This window comes from Miniopterus natalensis, chromosome 1 (genome assembly GCF_054644295.1).
Source record: "Miniopterus natalensis isolate mMinNat1 chromosome 1, mMinNat1.hap1, whole genome shotgun sequence".
Taxonomy (NCBI): Eukaryota; Metazoa; Chordata; class Mammalia; order Chiroptera; family Miniopteridae; genus Miniopterus; species Miniopterus natalensis.
In genome coordinates this window covers 74,681,307-74,700,246 of record NC_142081.1, presented here as the reverse complement: position 1 = coordinate 74,700,246, position 18,940 = coordinate 74,681,307, and the positions used below count along the sequence as shown (strand labels likewise).

The 18,940-nt window shown below is 36.3% G+C and overlaps 1 protein-coding gene across 3 annotated transcripts in view; it reads right to left on the bottom strand.

Moving 5' to 3' along the window:
- SCFD1 (sec1 family domain containing 1) overlaps positions 1–18,940 on the bottom strand; it is a 105,659-nt gene that overhangs the window by 19,121 nt on the left and 67,598 nt on the right. For all 3 annotated transcript variants that reach the window (XM_016209510.2, XM_087823268.1, XM_016209511.2), the window contains 3 exons: positions 17,513–17,592; positions 8,568–8,630; positions 7,186–7,261 (listed from right to left, as the gene is read on the bottom strand). In XM_016209510.2, coding sequence (XP_016064996.1) covers positions 7,186–7,261; positions 8,568–8,630; positions 17,513–17,592 — 219 coding nt within the window. The remainder of the gene's footprint in view (positions 1–7,185; positions 7,262–8,567; positions 8,631–17,512; positions 17,593–18,940) is intronic.

Sequence of the window (18,940 nt, the reverse complement as noted above, 5' to 3'; positions counted from 1 at the left end):
TAGCAACTGCAAGCTTTTGTTTTGACCACATAAGATTCCCATTGTTATTTTTTTCATTTCCTTTTTGGTAAATTGTAAGTTTCTATAAAAAAAAGAGTAACTTAAACTTTGTGAAAAAGTGTGAGATTAAATGACCTAACGGTTCTTTCATGTCTACTTTATATTCTTCTAAGCCAAAAGACACTTGTGCTCTTTAAAAAATGGGGAAATGAATATATACAAACTTCACTGACCATTTTTATTTTGCCTGGAAAAATTCCAAATTTTCAGAAGACATTCTGCAATGTCTTCTTACAGAACAAATTCCACCTGTGAACATGAAATGTGTAACTCTGGTGTTGGCAGAAGACTGCCTTTTGACATGCTTTCATGCCTTGGGATAAGAAATACCATTGTTACATTTCAGCCTGATGGTTTTTATCATTATTTTGAAAACAACACATGGAGTATAGAAAATTTACTACGTGACTATTATGCCTATTCAAAGTGCATTCCTACTGGGATGGTATTCTGCCCACTTTGAACTGATACTTCCTTTGTGAACTGTACAGGATGTTCTGGAAAAAAGTTTTGAATCTTAGAGACTTCCTACAACAAAGGCAATTATTAAATCTGATTATTTAAGTAACTGTAGACAGCATGTTACTATTTTACAAGGAGTTTTATTTTCCTTAGGCAATAAAGCATTTTATTGTTACTAAAATGGACCATCACTAAGGAAAAGACTGCTTTTCGCAAACAGAAAATACGCATTTTTCTTTTACTTTCTCTGTATTGGCAAGTAAAAGCCTTTTAAAATTAAAGCTATTTCATTATTCTCTGATATTTGTGTTGGCCAGGGACTTTTTATATAAACAGCACCAAATGCTCAAGCTGACTAAATGTGCTTCCTGAATTCTATTATTTAGAATTTTTAAAAAAGGTAGCACAAAATTTTACCTTTTAAGTTTTATTTCAAGTAAAATTGAGCTTGTTCATGTAAAAGTAAGTCTAAACCACGACTTCCTCTAAGGAATAATGGTGCAGATTTAAATCTATAAAAATGCTTTCTCTAAAAGGAAAACTACAGTTATAAATTTGTTCCAAGCAATACTAACAGAAGATGATGGAGTACTTTGCAACATAACAGGGAGAAATAACTTTTAAAAATCTGGATCAAGTGAGCATTATAAATGATAAGATTTTACTAAAATTAACTTTACATATTTTTTTATTTACATATAATTCTCTTTAGTTCCCTGAATTGTACTATTTGATCTATGCAATGGAAAAAAATTCTGAAAAGATTTTGTAATAATAAAGCCATGAGTCATACTACTTTTATTATATTAGTGAAAATTTAAATATTTATACCAATGTCTCATGACAATTCTTTATTTTTGTCTGGTCTTTAAAACAAGTTAACACCAAAAGAATCACTGATCCCTGCTGCACCATTCAATATTCACACTTTTTCACAGATGAAGGAAAACTTCAAGTGTAGAGAATGATAAAGGAAATATATAATGTCTTTAAACGCATAAGAAAGTACTTCAGGAAACAACTTCTGAGGCCTCTCTTTCATCAACTAATGCTCTACCTAGTTTTTATTCTTTGCCTAAATAGAGGCTTGAAATGAGTTGTTTTTAAAATCAGTTTTATATTAATTTATATAAGATTAATCAACTTTTATTGATCGAAAGACTGAACTGTGGGAGGCAACACAGCAGCAGACAGAAAACAACAAAACCATATAATTTTCTTCACTCAATAGATTTACCTTGTTCATCTTTAGAAACATAAAAAATTTGTGTGCCTCAATGTAACAGGTATAAATAAAACTTAATCTAATAAAAAACTACTGTTTTAAAAATTGCCAAGCATCTTTTTCATTATTTTTGGGAACTACTTTTTTTAGAAATAAAGTGAAATATATTATTGTATAGGTTAATAACTAAATTTTTATTAGCAGAAAGTCTCTATAAATATAAATTTGAGAGACAACTTCCCATACACAATGAATATCCTAAATTAAGGATCACTATTTCTAAAATGTTCAAATTTTACCTGGAGAAAAAAAAAATAGTGAGAAATCTATTTCTAAAAACCCTTTCTGGTATTATGACCATAGTCATGTTTTATGATTTTAGTCTCCGTAAAAGGTTAAAGAAAAACAATGTTAATTTTACTTCTCATGGTATAGTTGATTAAAAACAAATTTGAAATAAAATATGCATATTAATTAAAAACCAGACATCTAAGAAAACAACACAGCCCTATACCCCAAACAATTAAAAATTATTTCTCCCCTCTAGTTCTCCTAAAATTAGCCACTTGTTGCCCTTACTGCCATCTAGTCTATGGTGGTTATTTCCAATTCTCCCCTTGCAGCCTTGGGCTTGGGATGATGCCCTGGTACTGAAGTCAGCAGTGAGGTTGGGACAAGAGTTGCTGCTGTCCCGATTATCAGAGCCCTGGAGAATGAAAAGCAGTATGTGGACTTCCTTGAAGAGAGTGTTTATCTTGAAGACTGTATTAGCCAGTAAAGAATAAGATGAGGTGTTAACACTGGAAATATATTGGGAATGAGGGATGTATCAACAATGGAAGGGGTAGAATATTGTCAATGAAGTAAAGATAGATGATCCATCTTATTTCCCCTACTCCTGTATCCAAAAAGTTAAAATTATAATTCAGGAAGGAATCTACAGGTGAATCCAACATCCATGTCAACATCCACAGATGAGGAAACAAACACATAAAGTGCTCCCCGCACCCCAAATCATAGCATATTAATGGCAATAAAATAAACAGGATTATGTCAACCCAACAAAATCCATTCAATCCTCCATCACATAGTCCAGCTTCAATAATTACCAGCTCATGGCAAATCTTATTTCATTTATATTCACCTACTACCTACATTCCTAGGCTGTTTCAAAACAAACTCCCAATATCAAACCATTTTAGCCATGAATATTTCAGTACATATCTCCAAGATATGTCTTTAAATGAAACTCTATAACCACACCTAAAATAATTAATAGTTTCTTAATATTGCTCAAAATCCAGTTAGTGTTAAAATTTTTCTGTTGCACCAACTTATTTTTCAGTTTTCTTGTTCAAATCATAATCTTAATAAGGGCCATACATTGCAATTGGATGATAGACCTTTTAAGTCTTTTTTAATCTACTGAATTCCACTGCTTGCAATTTATTTGTTAATTCATTATTTTTTAAAATATGTTTTTATTAATTTCAGAGAGAGGAAGGGAGAGGGAGAGAGACAGAAACATCAATGATGAGAGAGAGTAATTGATCGGCTGCCTCCTGCACGCCCCCCACTGGGGATTGAGCCCACAACCTGGGCTGTTAATTCATATTTAAGAGGGATTACTTTAGCAAACAAGCAAAAGAAAGTGAAATAGAAAACTTTTAAATTATGCAGCTCTGTGCAACATTATTCATCATCTCTTGTACAACTATTCTCACAAATATATTCCAAATCTACAAATATCACTCAAATGGTTTTATGTGATAGCTGATACATGTGATGTATAAAACTTATGCTTGCTGCCCAAGAAACAAGCAAAGCATAAAAAGCTCTTATAAGCGACCTAGAAAATTGGACAAGGCAAGACACCCTATTTTTTTTCTATTTCACTTATAGCTTCCAATGTTCAATCAGATAAAATCCAAAACAATATTTAGAGATATGAGGCATAAAATATTCAGAATTTTATAAATGTGAAACAGAACTCATCTCTAGCAGCCTCTTCTCTGACATCTCTTTCCTTAGTTTCCCAACTGCCCCAGGTCTCCCATCGCAGTACCTCTAAATTTTAGAACACTAGGACAATGTAACTTAAAAAAAAAAGGATTTGTATTAGCTTAAATAGTTTTAGAACAAGAGACTCTTTTTAAGTACTGGATGGGAAAGATCACAAACACAGATTTTGCAGTTTGAAAAGGATGTAGAGAAACACACTATAAATCACGGCAAACTGGTACAACTTTCTGGGGGGCGGTTTGGCAATATTTATTAAGAACAATTAGAAATGCTGACTCCTTTGATTCTATAACTGAATTCTAGGAATTTGTCATGAAAATCAGAGATGAATACTCACCCAGAAAAAAAACTAACATTTAAAACTTAAGGTGGACAATGCAATATACAGATCTTGTAACATAGGAACCCACACCTGAATCTGTATGTTCATATTAACCATTGTCATCCCAATAAATTTAATAAAAAAAAGAAAAAACACAAAAAAACCCCACTTAGGTGTATACCCTTCAGTACCCTTTTTTTTCTTTTTTGAAACAACAACAGATCATCCTGGACTTACTGTTTTGTAATATGACTTTTATTTTTACTTTACAATATATTCTCTGCCCCCAAATCATACATATTTCCTCTAATCTGAACTTAAAAGTCTTATTAACATCCACTTAAAAAAAATGGCATGGCTCTTCTAGTAGTGGTGGCAGTAATGTCATACAGAGATAACCACTAGTCATTTCAAATTTTACTTTTATAAGTGAGAAACTTCCTATATCAAAGTTGTTTGTTATTTGCAATCTTAAGAAAACAAAGGGAATTGAGGTCAAAAAGGATAATTAATTTTTATATTTTAAGAACTTTAAATAAAACAAAATTTTGTGTTAGCTCAATAAAATGTTTAGGTTGATTAGATGCATCTTACTGATATCATTAGAGGACATATATCATGTGGCTATAAGGTAATAAGTTCAAAATATAAATATGATTATTCCAAAGATGTAAGTCTGAAATGCTAGAGTTATTTGTGATAAGAAATACTTTGTTCAGAGAATCTTACTGAGATTTCCTTCTAAAAATGACATGTTAAGAAAAATATGTAATTCTCTTTAAAAATAAATTTAACGACATATGCTTATAGAAGTCTATCTAGCAAAAGGCAGCCATTATCTTAGGAATTGGTGGTTCCCCTTTGTCTCACAAAATCACCCTGTCCACAGGCGGTGATAAATAGAGTGGTGTGACAAAGATTCCCTCCCTGACAAAACTCTACTCAGGCTCTTCTGAGCTCTGTTTCACCTGGGCCTCGACTTCTGAACTTTGACTGTCTGCTTTTTCCATCTTTAGAAAGAATCCTGCTAAGTCAGTTTAGCCAGAATCCTCCACCCTCGATATCTAACCATCCTTGGTATCTGATCAGGTTACTCATCCTCTACCATCTCCTAGGAGATATCTGATGACACTGGTTTGTCTTCAGCAAGAATCCCCCTCTATCTCTGATGTTTACTTTTAGTAATTTTCCATCCACAGGCGCTACCCTGCTCCTTGGCTATAAATTCTCACATTAACTTTATGTATTTGGAGCTGGGCCCAATTTCTCCCTCCAACTGAAGCCTCCCCCTTCTCCCTTTGCAGTGGTCCTAATAACCTTTGTGATGGTTCCCTGAATAAAGTCTGCCTTACTGTTCTTTAATAAGTGTCATGAGCAATATTTAGTTAAACTGTAAAGTACAGTATAGTGGAATCTCTAATGTGCCCAACTTCCTATTTTTGTACCTTTAGAGAGTGAAGATAAACTGACTCAGGGAAGTACTGTGAACCAGTAAAAAGAAGTACAGTAAGAAATTAGCAGTAGTTTCTTACTAGGAGAGAGGTAGAATGGGAGAGACTGAAAATAATTCCTGAGAGGAATCTAAAAATATTCCCAAGTATTTAGGAAATAATGCAATCTGGAATATATCTAGAGAAAAGTTTGAAAACTAATCAGCTATTTAATTAAATAAGCAAATTAGGATTTTTCACCATTCTTTAGTAATACTACATGGTTTTTATAATAAAATGTTTTCACTTATTTCAAATAAAAATTAAATACCTACTTATGCAAAGTACTATGTAAAATTCAAAGATGGGGAAGAAATTCCTTGCCCTCAAGGAACTCATCAAGAAGTAAAACATTGTATGCCAATTATATCTCAATAAAACTGGTTAAAAAGCAAAACAAAAATGAATAATGTCAATACAGAGTACCACATGTAAACATAATACGAAAGATAGACGTAAGAAGGAACGCAGAGAAAGAAAAGATCTACCTTTTTTCTGAAAACAGGTAAGCAAACAATATTCACATATGAATAACTGATAATTAACTCCATCTCTTTTCTTAATTTAGCCTTTAAAAACCTTCTTGTTATAAATCGAAATATTTATGTGTGAATATTATGCCTCAGATTTGCTTTAAAATATCCCAGTAAAAGTAAATTAAAAAAAAATTTAGGTAGGGCCCGGCCGGGTGTGGTTCAGCGGTTGAGCATTGACCTAGGATCCAGGCGATCGGGGTTTGATTCCTGGTCAGGGCTCATGCTCAGGTTGCGGGCTCACAGCCGATCAATGACTCTCTCATCATTGATGTTTCTATCCCTCTCTCTCCCTCTCCCTTCCTCTCTCTGAAATCAATAAAGATATATTTAAAAAAAAAAAAAAAAATTAGGTAGGGAAGATAAAACAAAAATGAAAGGATCCTGAGTTGAAGCTTGGCAAATGGTTCAAGGGGAGTTTGATATACTAATGTATATCTGAAAATTTCCATAATAGAAAGTAAAAAACAAATTCTGCTTGAAAAGAACCCAAGTAATTAATGACTCTGTGAAGCACAATATCTATATATTAGAGTAACAGAAAAACAATACAAATGCAAAAATTCTTTAAAAATGTCCTATGTGTAAAACTAAGACAGTTACTCTAAAAGGAAATGTGAAATCAAATTAGTTTTATTACCCCAAAACATAAATTATACTTAAAATATTTTATTTATTCAAATTTACACAGGCCTTTAGGCTATTAAGTTCATTAGTCTATTCCTTAATATGTTAAAACTTAAATAATATGCATTATGTAAGTTTGTTATTCTAAACAGGTTTCATTTTTTTTTAGTTAAGGTACTTTCACAAACCTGATGGTAGTCAAATAAAAAGAAAAATGTCAGTCAAGTCCAAGAGCAAATTAAAGGAAAAAAAAGCAACGACAGACCTCTGAATAACAGATGTAAAAATTCTTAAATATATCAAAAATAGACCCTTGATTTTATTTTATTCCTAATAGTTACAACTTGAATATATCTAGAAGTTGCTTTAGCTGAGCAATCAATTTGTCAACATGTCAGCTTATGCTTAAAAGTTACCAGTATGTTTTCTAACAAGTGTACTTACTTGCTGTTTCAGTACCAGGTTCTTCACTCCTTCCATCACAAATTGTGATCCAGTATTCATGACTCGAGATAAAAGACTAGGACCAAACGAAGATCACAGTCAGCATAAATTATCTCTCCAGAATGTCATAGATAAAACAGCTGCCTAATTACATACCACATGCTGATACCCTTTGTATCTACCATATTTGTTTTCACTAAACAGAAGTGACCTGAGAATTCCAGTATTACTGCTGCAATTTTATTTAACAATAAAAAAGTAATAAAATACTGACTAGTCAGTATTCACTAATAAAATGTAAAAATGAAGAACTGCCTTCAAAATAAACATTTTAATTGCTTAGCCTTAGCTATATTTAATAATTGTTGACAGTATTACAGATGTTCCCCATTCCCTCCCCCCTTTATCCCCTTCCACCCAGCCCCTGCCCCACCCCAGGCCTTCATCACACTATTGTCTGTGTCCATGGGCTATGCACATATTCTTTGGTTAATCTCTTCCCTCCCCCCCCCGCCCATCCCTTCCCCTCTGAGATCTGCATTACAACAAGTAATTTTGTTTTTGGAAATAGTTTCATTAAAAGTGGTAGCTCAGGCCCTGGCTGATGTGGCTCAGTTGGTTGAGCATCGTCCCATGCATCGAGAGGTCGCCGGTGTGACTCCCAGTCAGGGCACATGCCTGGGTTTTGGTTCATCTCTCGTAGGGGCCATGCAGGAGGCAGGCGATTGATGTTTCTCTCTCATCAATGTTTCTCTCTATCTCTCTCTCTCTCTAAAATCAATAAAAACATATTTTAAAAAACTAGGAGCTCAGGGTGGGGCTAGAATAAACCTGTTTTCCTCTGGGCTTCATGTTTTTGCTCTAAACTATAAAAAATAAGCTAAGATTTTGAAACTAGTAGGGTACAGAAAAAGGCAGTTAGAATTACATTGTTTAGCTACTTTGAAAATCACACAGACTCTATGACTTCCGACTCCAGAGTATCCTATAAACAGCCCTGGTGATTTCCTCCCTATTATTTAGCAGTATGCCCAGGTCTACCTTGAAGCTAGGTGTTAAGTGCCTAGCTTCAAGTCTTTATTAGTTATCAACACTGATGTAAAAAAACAGCTTTAACCTTCTTGTATCTTTTGGAAATGAAAAATGTAATGTTTTAAGAACAAGGAAGCGAGAGAAGCCAATAGCTCATACCATGTAAGATATATTAACTTACATTTTAAAATGAAAATTTAAACTAAGAAGCCAAAAGCATGTTTATATTTATTCTCTATCACAATAAAAATATTCTGCATTCAAAGTGTCAGTGTGTTTTTAAGGTGTGAAAGTCTAATTATGGTCTGGAGTACCAGACTTATCCAATCAGAATTATTAAAAATACTTACCCCATTGGTTTCGTGGTAGTGTTGCCATAGCTGGCAGGAGCTGAGGCCATTTTGGCAAAAGCCCTAAGAAATAAGATAGTTATATGTAAAAGCTGATTATTAGAGCTAACATTCAGTATCATCGTATTAAAATATCTATTGACAGGGAAGGGTGGGGTGGGGAGAGGTAGAAGGAGGTAAAGGGGAGATAAATGGTGATGGAAGGAGACCTGACTTGGGGTGGTAAATACACAATACAATATACAAATGATTTACTGTAGAATGGTATACCTGAAACCTGTACAATTTTATTAACCAATGTAACACCAATAAATTCAATAAAAAATAAAATACTGACTAATTTTAACTTTTACTATGCAGACATTTTCTAAAAAGAAATTTTTAACTAATATTATACAATATTTCAGTATAATTAGCAACAAAACAATTATGTAAACCGAGATTATATAAGTTTGTAATTATGTAAAATAATACTCAAGTATAGTACAATTAGTACGGAAACACTGAGATTCTTTAGAAAACAATGCATTAATATTCTAAACTTCACAATTTTTCTTCTTTTACTTTCTATCCAAATCATTAACATGAAACAGATTTGCTATCTTAAAAGAACCATTATGTACTGATCAAGTTTAGTCTCTTACTGTTCCCCACATCCCAATATGGCCTCCTTCCCAGACACATGCCTTTGTTCATGCTGTCCTTTGAGAGGTATAATCTTATTGCTTCTTCTTCAGTAGAAATTGTACATTTCCCTTGAAGACTCAGCTCAAAACCGTTTTCTTCATTAACATGATTCTAATTCTACTATCCAATGATTTTTTTTTAGTTATATCCTATACCACACACTTTTATACTTAAATCTTATAGTCATTTATTTTCAAGTGTTTCTAAATGCCCAGAATTTTAAACTAAATTATAGAATTTGCGAAAGGTGGGCAAAAAGATGGCACTTAGATGTGTCTTAAAATATTTTCCTTCTGGGAACACACTCATTGTAAAGTCCAGAAAACAGAATACTTCCAGGAAAACCTCCCACTTTGAGGTAACCCCTGTTATGTGTATATTCTTCTAAACTTTGGACATACGTATCTGTAACATATATATATATATATACACACACACACATATACATATATATATATATATACACACACATATATATATAATTTTGTTAATCCTCACTGAGGCTATTTTTTCCATTGATATTTTTTAGAGAGTGGAAAGGGGGGAAAGAGGAAAGGGGGGAGGGGGAGAGAGAAAGAGACACACACACACACACACTGATTGGTTGCCTCCCACACGTGCCCTGACCAGGGCCGAGGATCAAACCTGCAACCCAGGTAATTGCCCTTGAACAAGAATTGAACCCTCAATGCTCTAACCACTGAACACACTGGCCAGGGCTAACATATACTTTTAATAACAAAGTTAATACCATATTGTACATGCTGTTCTATAACATATTTAAGTAGCATACTATAAACATTTTATGTGAATCTTAATTCTTTTATGATTCTTAATTATTTCAAATGCTTTAGTAAAAAAATTGACCTAAATGCAAGAAAAACTTATGACAGTAAAAAAAAAAAATCACTAACATGATAATTGAAATGCTACATGTTAAAAATCTATTTCAGTCTAGACAGAATCCACTGATAATACCATTAGAGAAATCTCAAACACAAAAATCACAATTTTGTTCAGAAAGGAGGCTGTGAATCAACTGTTTTCAGCAGCAGACTGGAATTTTTACCTTTAACATAAATTATCTCTAGAAACAACTATATCTAAACAATAAAGGGATAAATAAATAACACATTTATATGTGAATATTATGCAAACACTAAATACTACCACTGAAAACTAAGACAATGAAAAACTGGTATGATGAAAGGTACTGGAAGACTAGAATACAAAACTATCTATAATAATGATTCCCAGTTTAAAAAACCATATTAATATGCATATGAAAGGACAAACACTAATGTTTACTTATACATTCTGGATGTTGAGATTACAGGTAAATTTTTACTTTTTTTATACTTGAATTTTCTAAAATTTTCTGGAAGAAACTGGTATAACTCTTATAATTAAAAACAGAAAGTTACAAATTAGAAATTAAAATTTTTGTAACCACATAAAATGATGCCCCAGACTGCCTTTCCTCTTATAACAACAAATGTTTGATTAAGAAATTCCCACACAAGGAGAAACAAGATGGCGGCGTAGGTAACAGCTGCACCTGCCGCCTCCCGCAACCACATCAAAATTACAACTAAAATACAGAACCACCGTCACTCAGAGCCTCCTGAGATGTGGCTGAACAGAAGCCCCACAACCAGGGAGCTGAAGGAGCACCGACACCAGTAGGAGGGGCGGAGACGCGGGCGGATCGGGGCTGAATTGAGGAGACGTGGCCGAGGGCCCACACCTGGTGCTGCGGTTGAAACCCGGGAGGGAATCTCGGCAGCGGAAGTTTCCTGGAGGAGGGTGGGGTCCCAGCCCCACAGGAGGCCCTCAGCGCAGGGCTCCAGGCCGGGAAGAGACGTCCCCACAACTCCGGGCTGTGAAACCAGCGGGGACTATCCCTGAGGGTCGCGGAGGCTGCGGGAGCCCCAGCAGCTCCTCTCAAAGGGCCCGCGCATGGACTCACTCGGACGCTCCCTCTGAGCCCAGCGCCGGGCAGCAGCCTGAAAGGACCTGGGACACTCGGGGAGGAACTAACCTGCCTGAAATCGGGGCGAGAGGTGGAGGGGCAGCTTTCTCCCAGGCAGAAGGGCTGACGGAGGCCACTTCTCCTTTGGCAAGTCCTCCCCGCACACAGCCAGCAGGCAGGTGCCATATTTGAATCACCAGCACCCGACTCACACCTTTGGCCCCACCCCTCCCCACCTGCAAGCTCATACAGGCCATTTCCAGTGGCTTTTCTGTGCAAGTGACCTCTCCAGCCTCATGCTTAGGACTTTCCTAAAATCTCTCAAGCAGCATTGTGCCCCATACAGCTTGATAAGTGGCCCCAGGCCTGGCACTAGCGGCAGCCTGCACTGGCTCATAGCTTGGCCTCTCCTGGACACCTCCAAGCCCAGCACAAGTAGCAGCCAACTACTACGGTTTGCTGTGTAGCTCATGCTGGGTGGCCCTGAGCAAGGCACTGGCACAGGCTGACTTTGCACCCCCAGGAGGCCCCAGAGACAGTGCACCTGGTGGTCAGACTCGACCACGCTGGATTACAACCCTTCCACATCCACGAGTGACACTCAAGGGGCACACCTGGTGAACACCAAAGCTCCACTGAAGTAAATCCTGATCCATAAGGGTGTCTCCAGTACAGCAGCTCTTTGGCTGTAGTTGCAGCTGGTCCTCACAGCTGATTGGCCTGGGGGTCAGTTCGTCCATGGGACGCCAACAGCAATCAAGGCTTAACTACAACAGGACAGTGCACACAGCCCACACAGGGGAGCACCTAGAAGGCCCAGCTCAGGTGACGGGGGAGGCTGAGCCACTGGACCCTACAGGACACCTACTACACAAAGCCACTCTACAAATTCCAGAAGACACAGCAGCTCTACCTAATACATAGAAACAAACACCAGGAAGCAGCCAAAATGTGGAGGCAAAGAAACATGTCACAAAGGAAAGAAGAGAAGAAATCTCTAGAAGAGGAACTAAATGAAATAGATCCAAGCAAGCTAACAGATACAGAGTTCGGAATAATGGTTATAAGGATGTTTAAGCAGACTGTTAGGGAAATAACTGAGAAAATCGATAACATAATAAAGTACCAATTTGAAATGAAGGCTATACGAACTGAAAGGAAGAATAATTTACAGGGAATCAACAGTAGAGGACACAGAATCAAATCAGCAATTTGGAACATGAGGAAATAAAAAACACCCAACCAGAAGAGCAAAAAGAAAAAAGAATCCAGAAATATGAAGATAGTGTAAGGAGCCTCTGGGACAACTTCAAGAGGCCCAACATTCGTATTATTGGGGTGCCAGAAGGGGAAGAAAGAGACCAAGAAATTGAAAACCTATTTGAAAAAATAATTACAGAAAACTTCCTCTACCTGGGGAAAGAAACAGACTTACAAGTCCAGGAAGCACAGAGGGTCCCAAAGAAGAAGAACCCAAAGAGGCCCACCGCAAGGCACATCATAATTAAAATGCCAAAGGTTAAAGACAAAGAGAGAATCTTAAAAGCAGCAAGAGAAAAGCAATTAGTTACCTACAAGGGAGCATCCATACGACTGTCAGCTGATTTCTCAAAAGAAACTTTGCAGGCCAGAAGGGAGTGGCAAGAAATATTCAAAGTGATGAAAAACATGGAACTACAACCAAGATTGCTCTACCCAGCAAAGCTATCATTTACAATTGAAGCTCAGATAAAGAGCTTCTCAGGGAAAAGCTAAGGGAGTTCATCACCACCAGACCAGCACTACAGGAAAAGTTGAAGGGTCTTCTTTAAGAAGAAGCTAATGAACAAAAGAATCTGACGAACTAAATAAATCCAGAGACACTGACGCATGCAACAGACGATCATATTTCAGAGGGAAGAGGGAAGGGGGGTGGAGGGTGGGAAGAGATTAACCAAAGAAGTTATATGCATAACCCATGGACACAGTCAATAACGGGGTGAAGGCCTGGGAAGGGGGTGGGGGGGAAGTGGAGAGGATCAATTGGGGGTAAAAATGGGATACCTGTAATATTCTCAACAATAAAGATAAATTTAAAAAATAAAAAATAAAAAATTCCCACACAGTCATAATTAAAAAACAATGACATGCCACATAGTCAAATGTGTGATGGTTTTCAGCTTTTCTTACAAGAGCACAAATAAAAGAAAATGTGAAAAAACAGAAGTACAGATAATAAAAGCACTCTCAAACTCACAACTCTGCGATAATCACTGTTAACGACTTGGCATATTTCTCTAGCTATGCATTTAAAAATTAAAAAAATTTTAAATTACAGTAGACACAATATTATATTAGTTTCAGGTGTACAACCTGTGATTAGACATTTATGTAACTTATGAAGTGATCACCTGATAAATCTAGTACCCATCTGACACCACAGTTATTACAATATGATTGACTATATTCTCGATGCTGTACTTTACATCCCTTTGACTATTCTGTAACTACCAATCTGTACTTCTTAATCCCTTCACCTTTTTCACCCATCCCCCCAACCCCTCTCCCGTCTGTTCTCTGTACCTATGAGTCTCTGTTCTTGTTTTTTAGATTCCACATGTAAGTGAAATCATCTAGCATTTTTTTTTCTGACTTATTTCAATCAGCACAATACCTATAGGTTCATACATGTTGTTGCAGATGGCAAGATATTTCTTTTTTATAGGTGACTTATATTCCATTGTATATATGCACCACTTCACCTATCGATGAACACTTAGGTTGCTTCCATATCTTGGCTATTGTAAATAATGCTGCAATAAACATGGATGTATATGTCTTTTCAATTTAGTGTTTTGGTTTTCTTCGGTTAATTATCCAGAAGTGGAGTTGCTCGATCTTTATCTCTTGTTACAGCCTTTGTTTTAAAGTCTATTTCATCTAATATAAGTATTGCTACTACAGCTTTTTGTTTCGTTCTGTTTCTATTTTCATGAAATATCCTCTTTAGTTTTAGCCTGTGTGCATCTTTCAATCTGAAGTGAGTCTCTTGCAGGGTTTTGTACGTAAGAGTTTTGTTTTGTTATCCATTCAGTCACCACATGTCTTTGATTGGAGCATTTAATCCACTTGCATTTAAAGTAGTTGTTGATAGATATGTATTTATTGCAATTTTATTATTCACATTTCTTCCCCCTTTCTTTCCCCTCCCCCTGCTTCTTCTTCAAGAAGATCTTTCAACACTTCTTGCAATACTGGTTTCGTGGTTGAACTCCTTTAACTTTTTCTTGTCTGGAAACTCTTCATCTGTTCAATTCTAAATGACAGCTTTGCTGGGTAGAGTAATCTTGGTTGTAGGTCCTTCCTTTTCATCACTTTGAATATTTCATGCCAATCCTTTCTGAATCAGCCAATAGTCTTATGGAAGCTCCCTTGTAGGAAACTAACAGACATTCTCTTGCTGCTTTTAAGATTCTCTGTCTTTAATCTTTGGCACTTTAACTATGTGTCTTGGTGTGAGCCTCTTTGAATTCATCTTACTTGGGACTCTCTGTGCTTCCTGAACTTATAAGTCTATTTACTTTACCAATTTAAGAAAGTTTTCTGTCATTCTTTTTTCAACTAGGTGTTCAATTTCTTGCCCTCTTTCTTCTTCTAGCATCTGCATGATGTGAATGTTAGTATGCCTGAAGTTGTCCCAGACTCATGTTTTGGATTCTTTTTTCTTTTTGCTGTTCTGGTTGGGTGTTTTCTGCTTTTATATATTCCAAATTGCTGATTGATTTTCTGATTCATCTACTCTACGGTTGTTGATTCCTTACAATTTATTCTGCATTTCAGTCAGTGTATCCTTCATTTCTGACTGGTCCTTTTTTATGCTGTTCTAAGTTCCTTGAGCATTCTTATAACCAGTGTTTTGAACTCTTTATCTGGTAGTTTGCTTGCCTCCATTTCACTTAGTTCTTTTTATTGAGATTTTTCCTGCTCTTTCATTTGGGATCTGTTTCTTTGTCTCCGTATTTTGGCTGCTTCCCTATGTTTGTTTCTATGTATTAAGTAGAGCTGCTACATCTCCCAGACTTGGTAGAATGGCTTTATATAGTAGGTGTCCTATAGGGTCCAGTGACAAATCTCCCCAGTCACCTGAGTTGAGCACTCTAGGTATGCCCCCTTGTGTGCACTGTGTCCAGTGTCCTGTTGCAGTTGAGCCATGATTGATGTTGGCATGTCACTGGGGGGAACTGACCCTAAGGATGATCAGCTGTGAGGACCAACTGTGGCAGAGTGGAGGAGTTCCTGCTGTGCAGGGGCCAACCCTATGGAACAGGACTTGCTGTGGAACAGGACCAATGTGGCTTTGGTGCCGGCTGAGTCTGCCCCTTAAGTGTGTCACTTGTGGATGTGGTTAAGTTGTAATCCAGTATAGTCTGAAGCTGTCTACTGGGTGCACTCTTTCTGGGGCCTCCCAGGAAATGCAGGGTCAGCTACTACCCGTGCCCTGCCCGGGGCTACCCAACATGAGCTACAGAGCGATCTGCAAAGGCTACTACTTGTGCTGGCTTGGAGGTGCATGGGAGAGGCCAAGCTGAAAACCGAGGCTGGCTGATGCTAGTGTCGGGTCTGGGGCCATTTAGCAAGAGGTAAGGGGCACATGGAGGCCAGATGATGCTTGTTTGAGAGATTTTAGAAAAGTCCAAAGCATGAGTCAAGAGAGGCTGTTTGTATGGAAAAGCTACTGGAAACAGCTTGGGTGGCCCACAAGTTGGGTGGGGTGGGGTCCCAGGGAATAACCAAAGCAGGAAAAATAGTGTTAGCCAGGTTGATAGAGACTCAGGTATGGTGCATGCCTGCCGGCTCTGTGGGGGGAGGTCCCAGAAAAGGAACAATGGCCTCTGCCAGTACTATCAGTCTTGATGTAGCTTCTTCTTTATATCCTTAGTTAAAGAACTTCTGCTCAGCTAAACTTCAGGCAGTTCTGAATGATGGTTGTTTAGTCTAGCTATGCACATTTTTTGATAAAGCAGAGAACAGAAAGCATATTCAACCTTGTAGTCTTAAAACAATTATTTTAAGAAATATTTTGAAGGTAATGTTTGTTTTAGAAAGTTTAGAAAATAAAGATAAGCACCCGAAAGAAAAAAAAATTCTACCACTCGAAGTTAGTCACTAATGACATTTAGGTGTACATCACTTCAGCTAATTATATGTATATATTTTTATGTTCATATACACACCCACAGGGATGGATAAATGGGTATTAGGGATTATACTGTAAAAAATGTCATCTAAGTTTTGGTTCAAATATCACCTTCCAGAGTCTTTTCATATCCCCTCAACAAATTTAACTATCACCCGCAACAAATTAAGATCTTATCACTGGATTTTGTTTGCTTTATATCACTTTATATGGTTCAACATTTTGTTCATTTGTTGATTTATTTTTCCCTCAACACAAATCCAATGAGAGTAGGGGCCCTACTTAGCATGTTCACTGTTGTATTCCTGATTTTAAGAGTCCCTAGGCACACAGACAAAGGAAATAAATATTTATCAAACAAATCAAGAAATACTGGGGTAAATTACTTCTCCACTTTCAATACAACATGGACATTTCCCAATGTCACTAAATAAGTCTTCTAAAACATGATTTTTTAATGACTTGTATTTTATCTTATGGAAATACCACAATTCATTTACTAATCTTATTGTTGGACATTTAGGTTGGTTTTCAAAATTTCATTATTAAAATTGCTTCTAAGGTTTTAGAACTCCAATAAATACTCTTTGGTATAAATCCTCAAGAGTAGACGTTCTAGATCAAAGGCATTCTATTTAAAAATTAAAAATAAAACTTAAAAAAACCCACAACTTTTTATACCATCCAGCAAAATTATGACAACCTATATTTCTAAGAGCAGAGTATAAATGCATCAATTAATTTGCTTGTATCCTTGGCACAATATTTTGTAAATCTCTGCATTATGCTAATCTGCATTTCTCTGATTACTAGTGAAATTAAACCTTTCTTTTAATGTTTTTGAGACACCTGACCCAAAACTTCATACATTGACTTTCTCATGTTATCAGTGAAGAAAATATAAACATGTCTAGGAAAGAAAGACATCATTATTTGATATAATTTTAAGTTGTGAATAGGGAGTGATAGATAAGAAAATATTCATACCGTTGAATAAAAAAATACTAAGGCATTGTTCAATTTTCTTAGTAACATTGCCATTTTCTTGAGAATTCAACTTCCACTGTGCTCTCTGAAATGACGAAAATTTAAAAAGAAAATAAAACTTACTTCCACTGTTTGATATACTGTAAGGGATTAAGGTTGCATCCTGCATCAGTTAAAGCTTTTTTGTATTGCTCCAAGTCAGCCTGAAATAAGCAAAGAATGATATGACAAAAAATTTTACTTTCATGAAAGAGAAGACCATTTTGTTTGTTGTCATTTGGTTATTCAAAAAGTTAGACCAAAGGCATGAGTTTGAATTTGAGGAACCCAAGTGGAGTGGAGCTGTATCTAAGTGAGTATCCAATTGAGCACCTGAGACAAAAATCACATATAATGAATATTAACTTTGAGGAGCTCACAAATCACCTATAAAAAGCACACTATTTTGCCATCCCTCAGTAAGTCCAACAGAGTCAGTTTTTTCTCCACTGTTGAAACTGGATAAGCATTAAATGAAAGATTTGGCCTGAACAAGACTATTTCGAAATGAGAAATACAGGAATGACAGTGACTGAGGGGAACTGCAGATCCAGGGTTTCCCACCTCATAGTCACTTGTAGAAGTCCAAATTCATTAACTGAATAGTAGGTGTCTTACACCTTTAAAATCAATATTTTCTTTCTCTTGCTTTTTATTTCTCGATGAGTAAGTCTAGTTGAAACTGTGTAATTTATAGGAGCTTATCATCATAGTGACTCCATTCATTATAAAAATTTTATAAGACAGAAACCTTTAAGCTCACCTTCAACCAGTGATGTTTACTACTTTGCATTTTTGAGGCTATTAATCTGATATCAGTAGTCATAATTTGCTTCAAGCCTCTTAATAGTCACTTAAACTTATGAAAAGACATAATCCTTATAAAAAATTTTTTTAAATGTCAAACTGTAAAAATCTTGAATTAAGTTTTAAAAATCGTATGTTCTTAAAAAAATATTATGAATAGGCTATGAAAATCCCCTAAGATACAGGTATACTCCCATTAATGAGAGAGATATTTCTAAAAAGAAAATGATTCCTTCTGAATTAAAATAAAGGTCAATAGATGTATTCATAGGATAAAGTAAAATTGGCCGAAAACAAATGATGGGTCTAGTTTGCTGTTTTAACATGCCACAGATTTTTTTGTTAAATCCTCACCCCATGATATTTTTTCCATTGCTTTTCAGAGAGAGTGGAAGGGAGAGAAAAAGAGAAACATCGATGTGGGAGAGAAACATCAACTGGTTGCCTCTCACACGTGTCCTGACGGGGGGTGGGGATCGAACCTGCAACCCAAGTACGTGCCCTTAACTGGGAATCCCACTTGAGACCCTCCAGTGCACAGGCTGAAGCTCTAGCCACTGAGCACACTGGCCAGGGCAACATTTTGACCAAAAACCTTGCAATATACCAGGCATTAAAAAATCAGTGCTAACAAAGGAAAAGAGTTCACAAGAGCTGTATCATTCTCAGTGTCACCTGAGAGCTCTTATGCTTGCTGCTTATCCA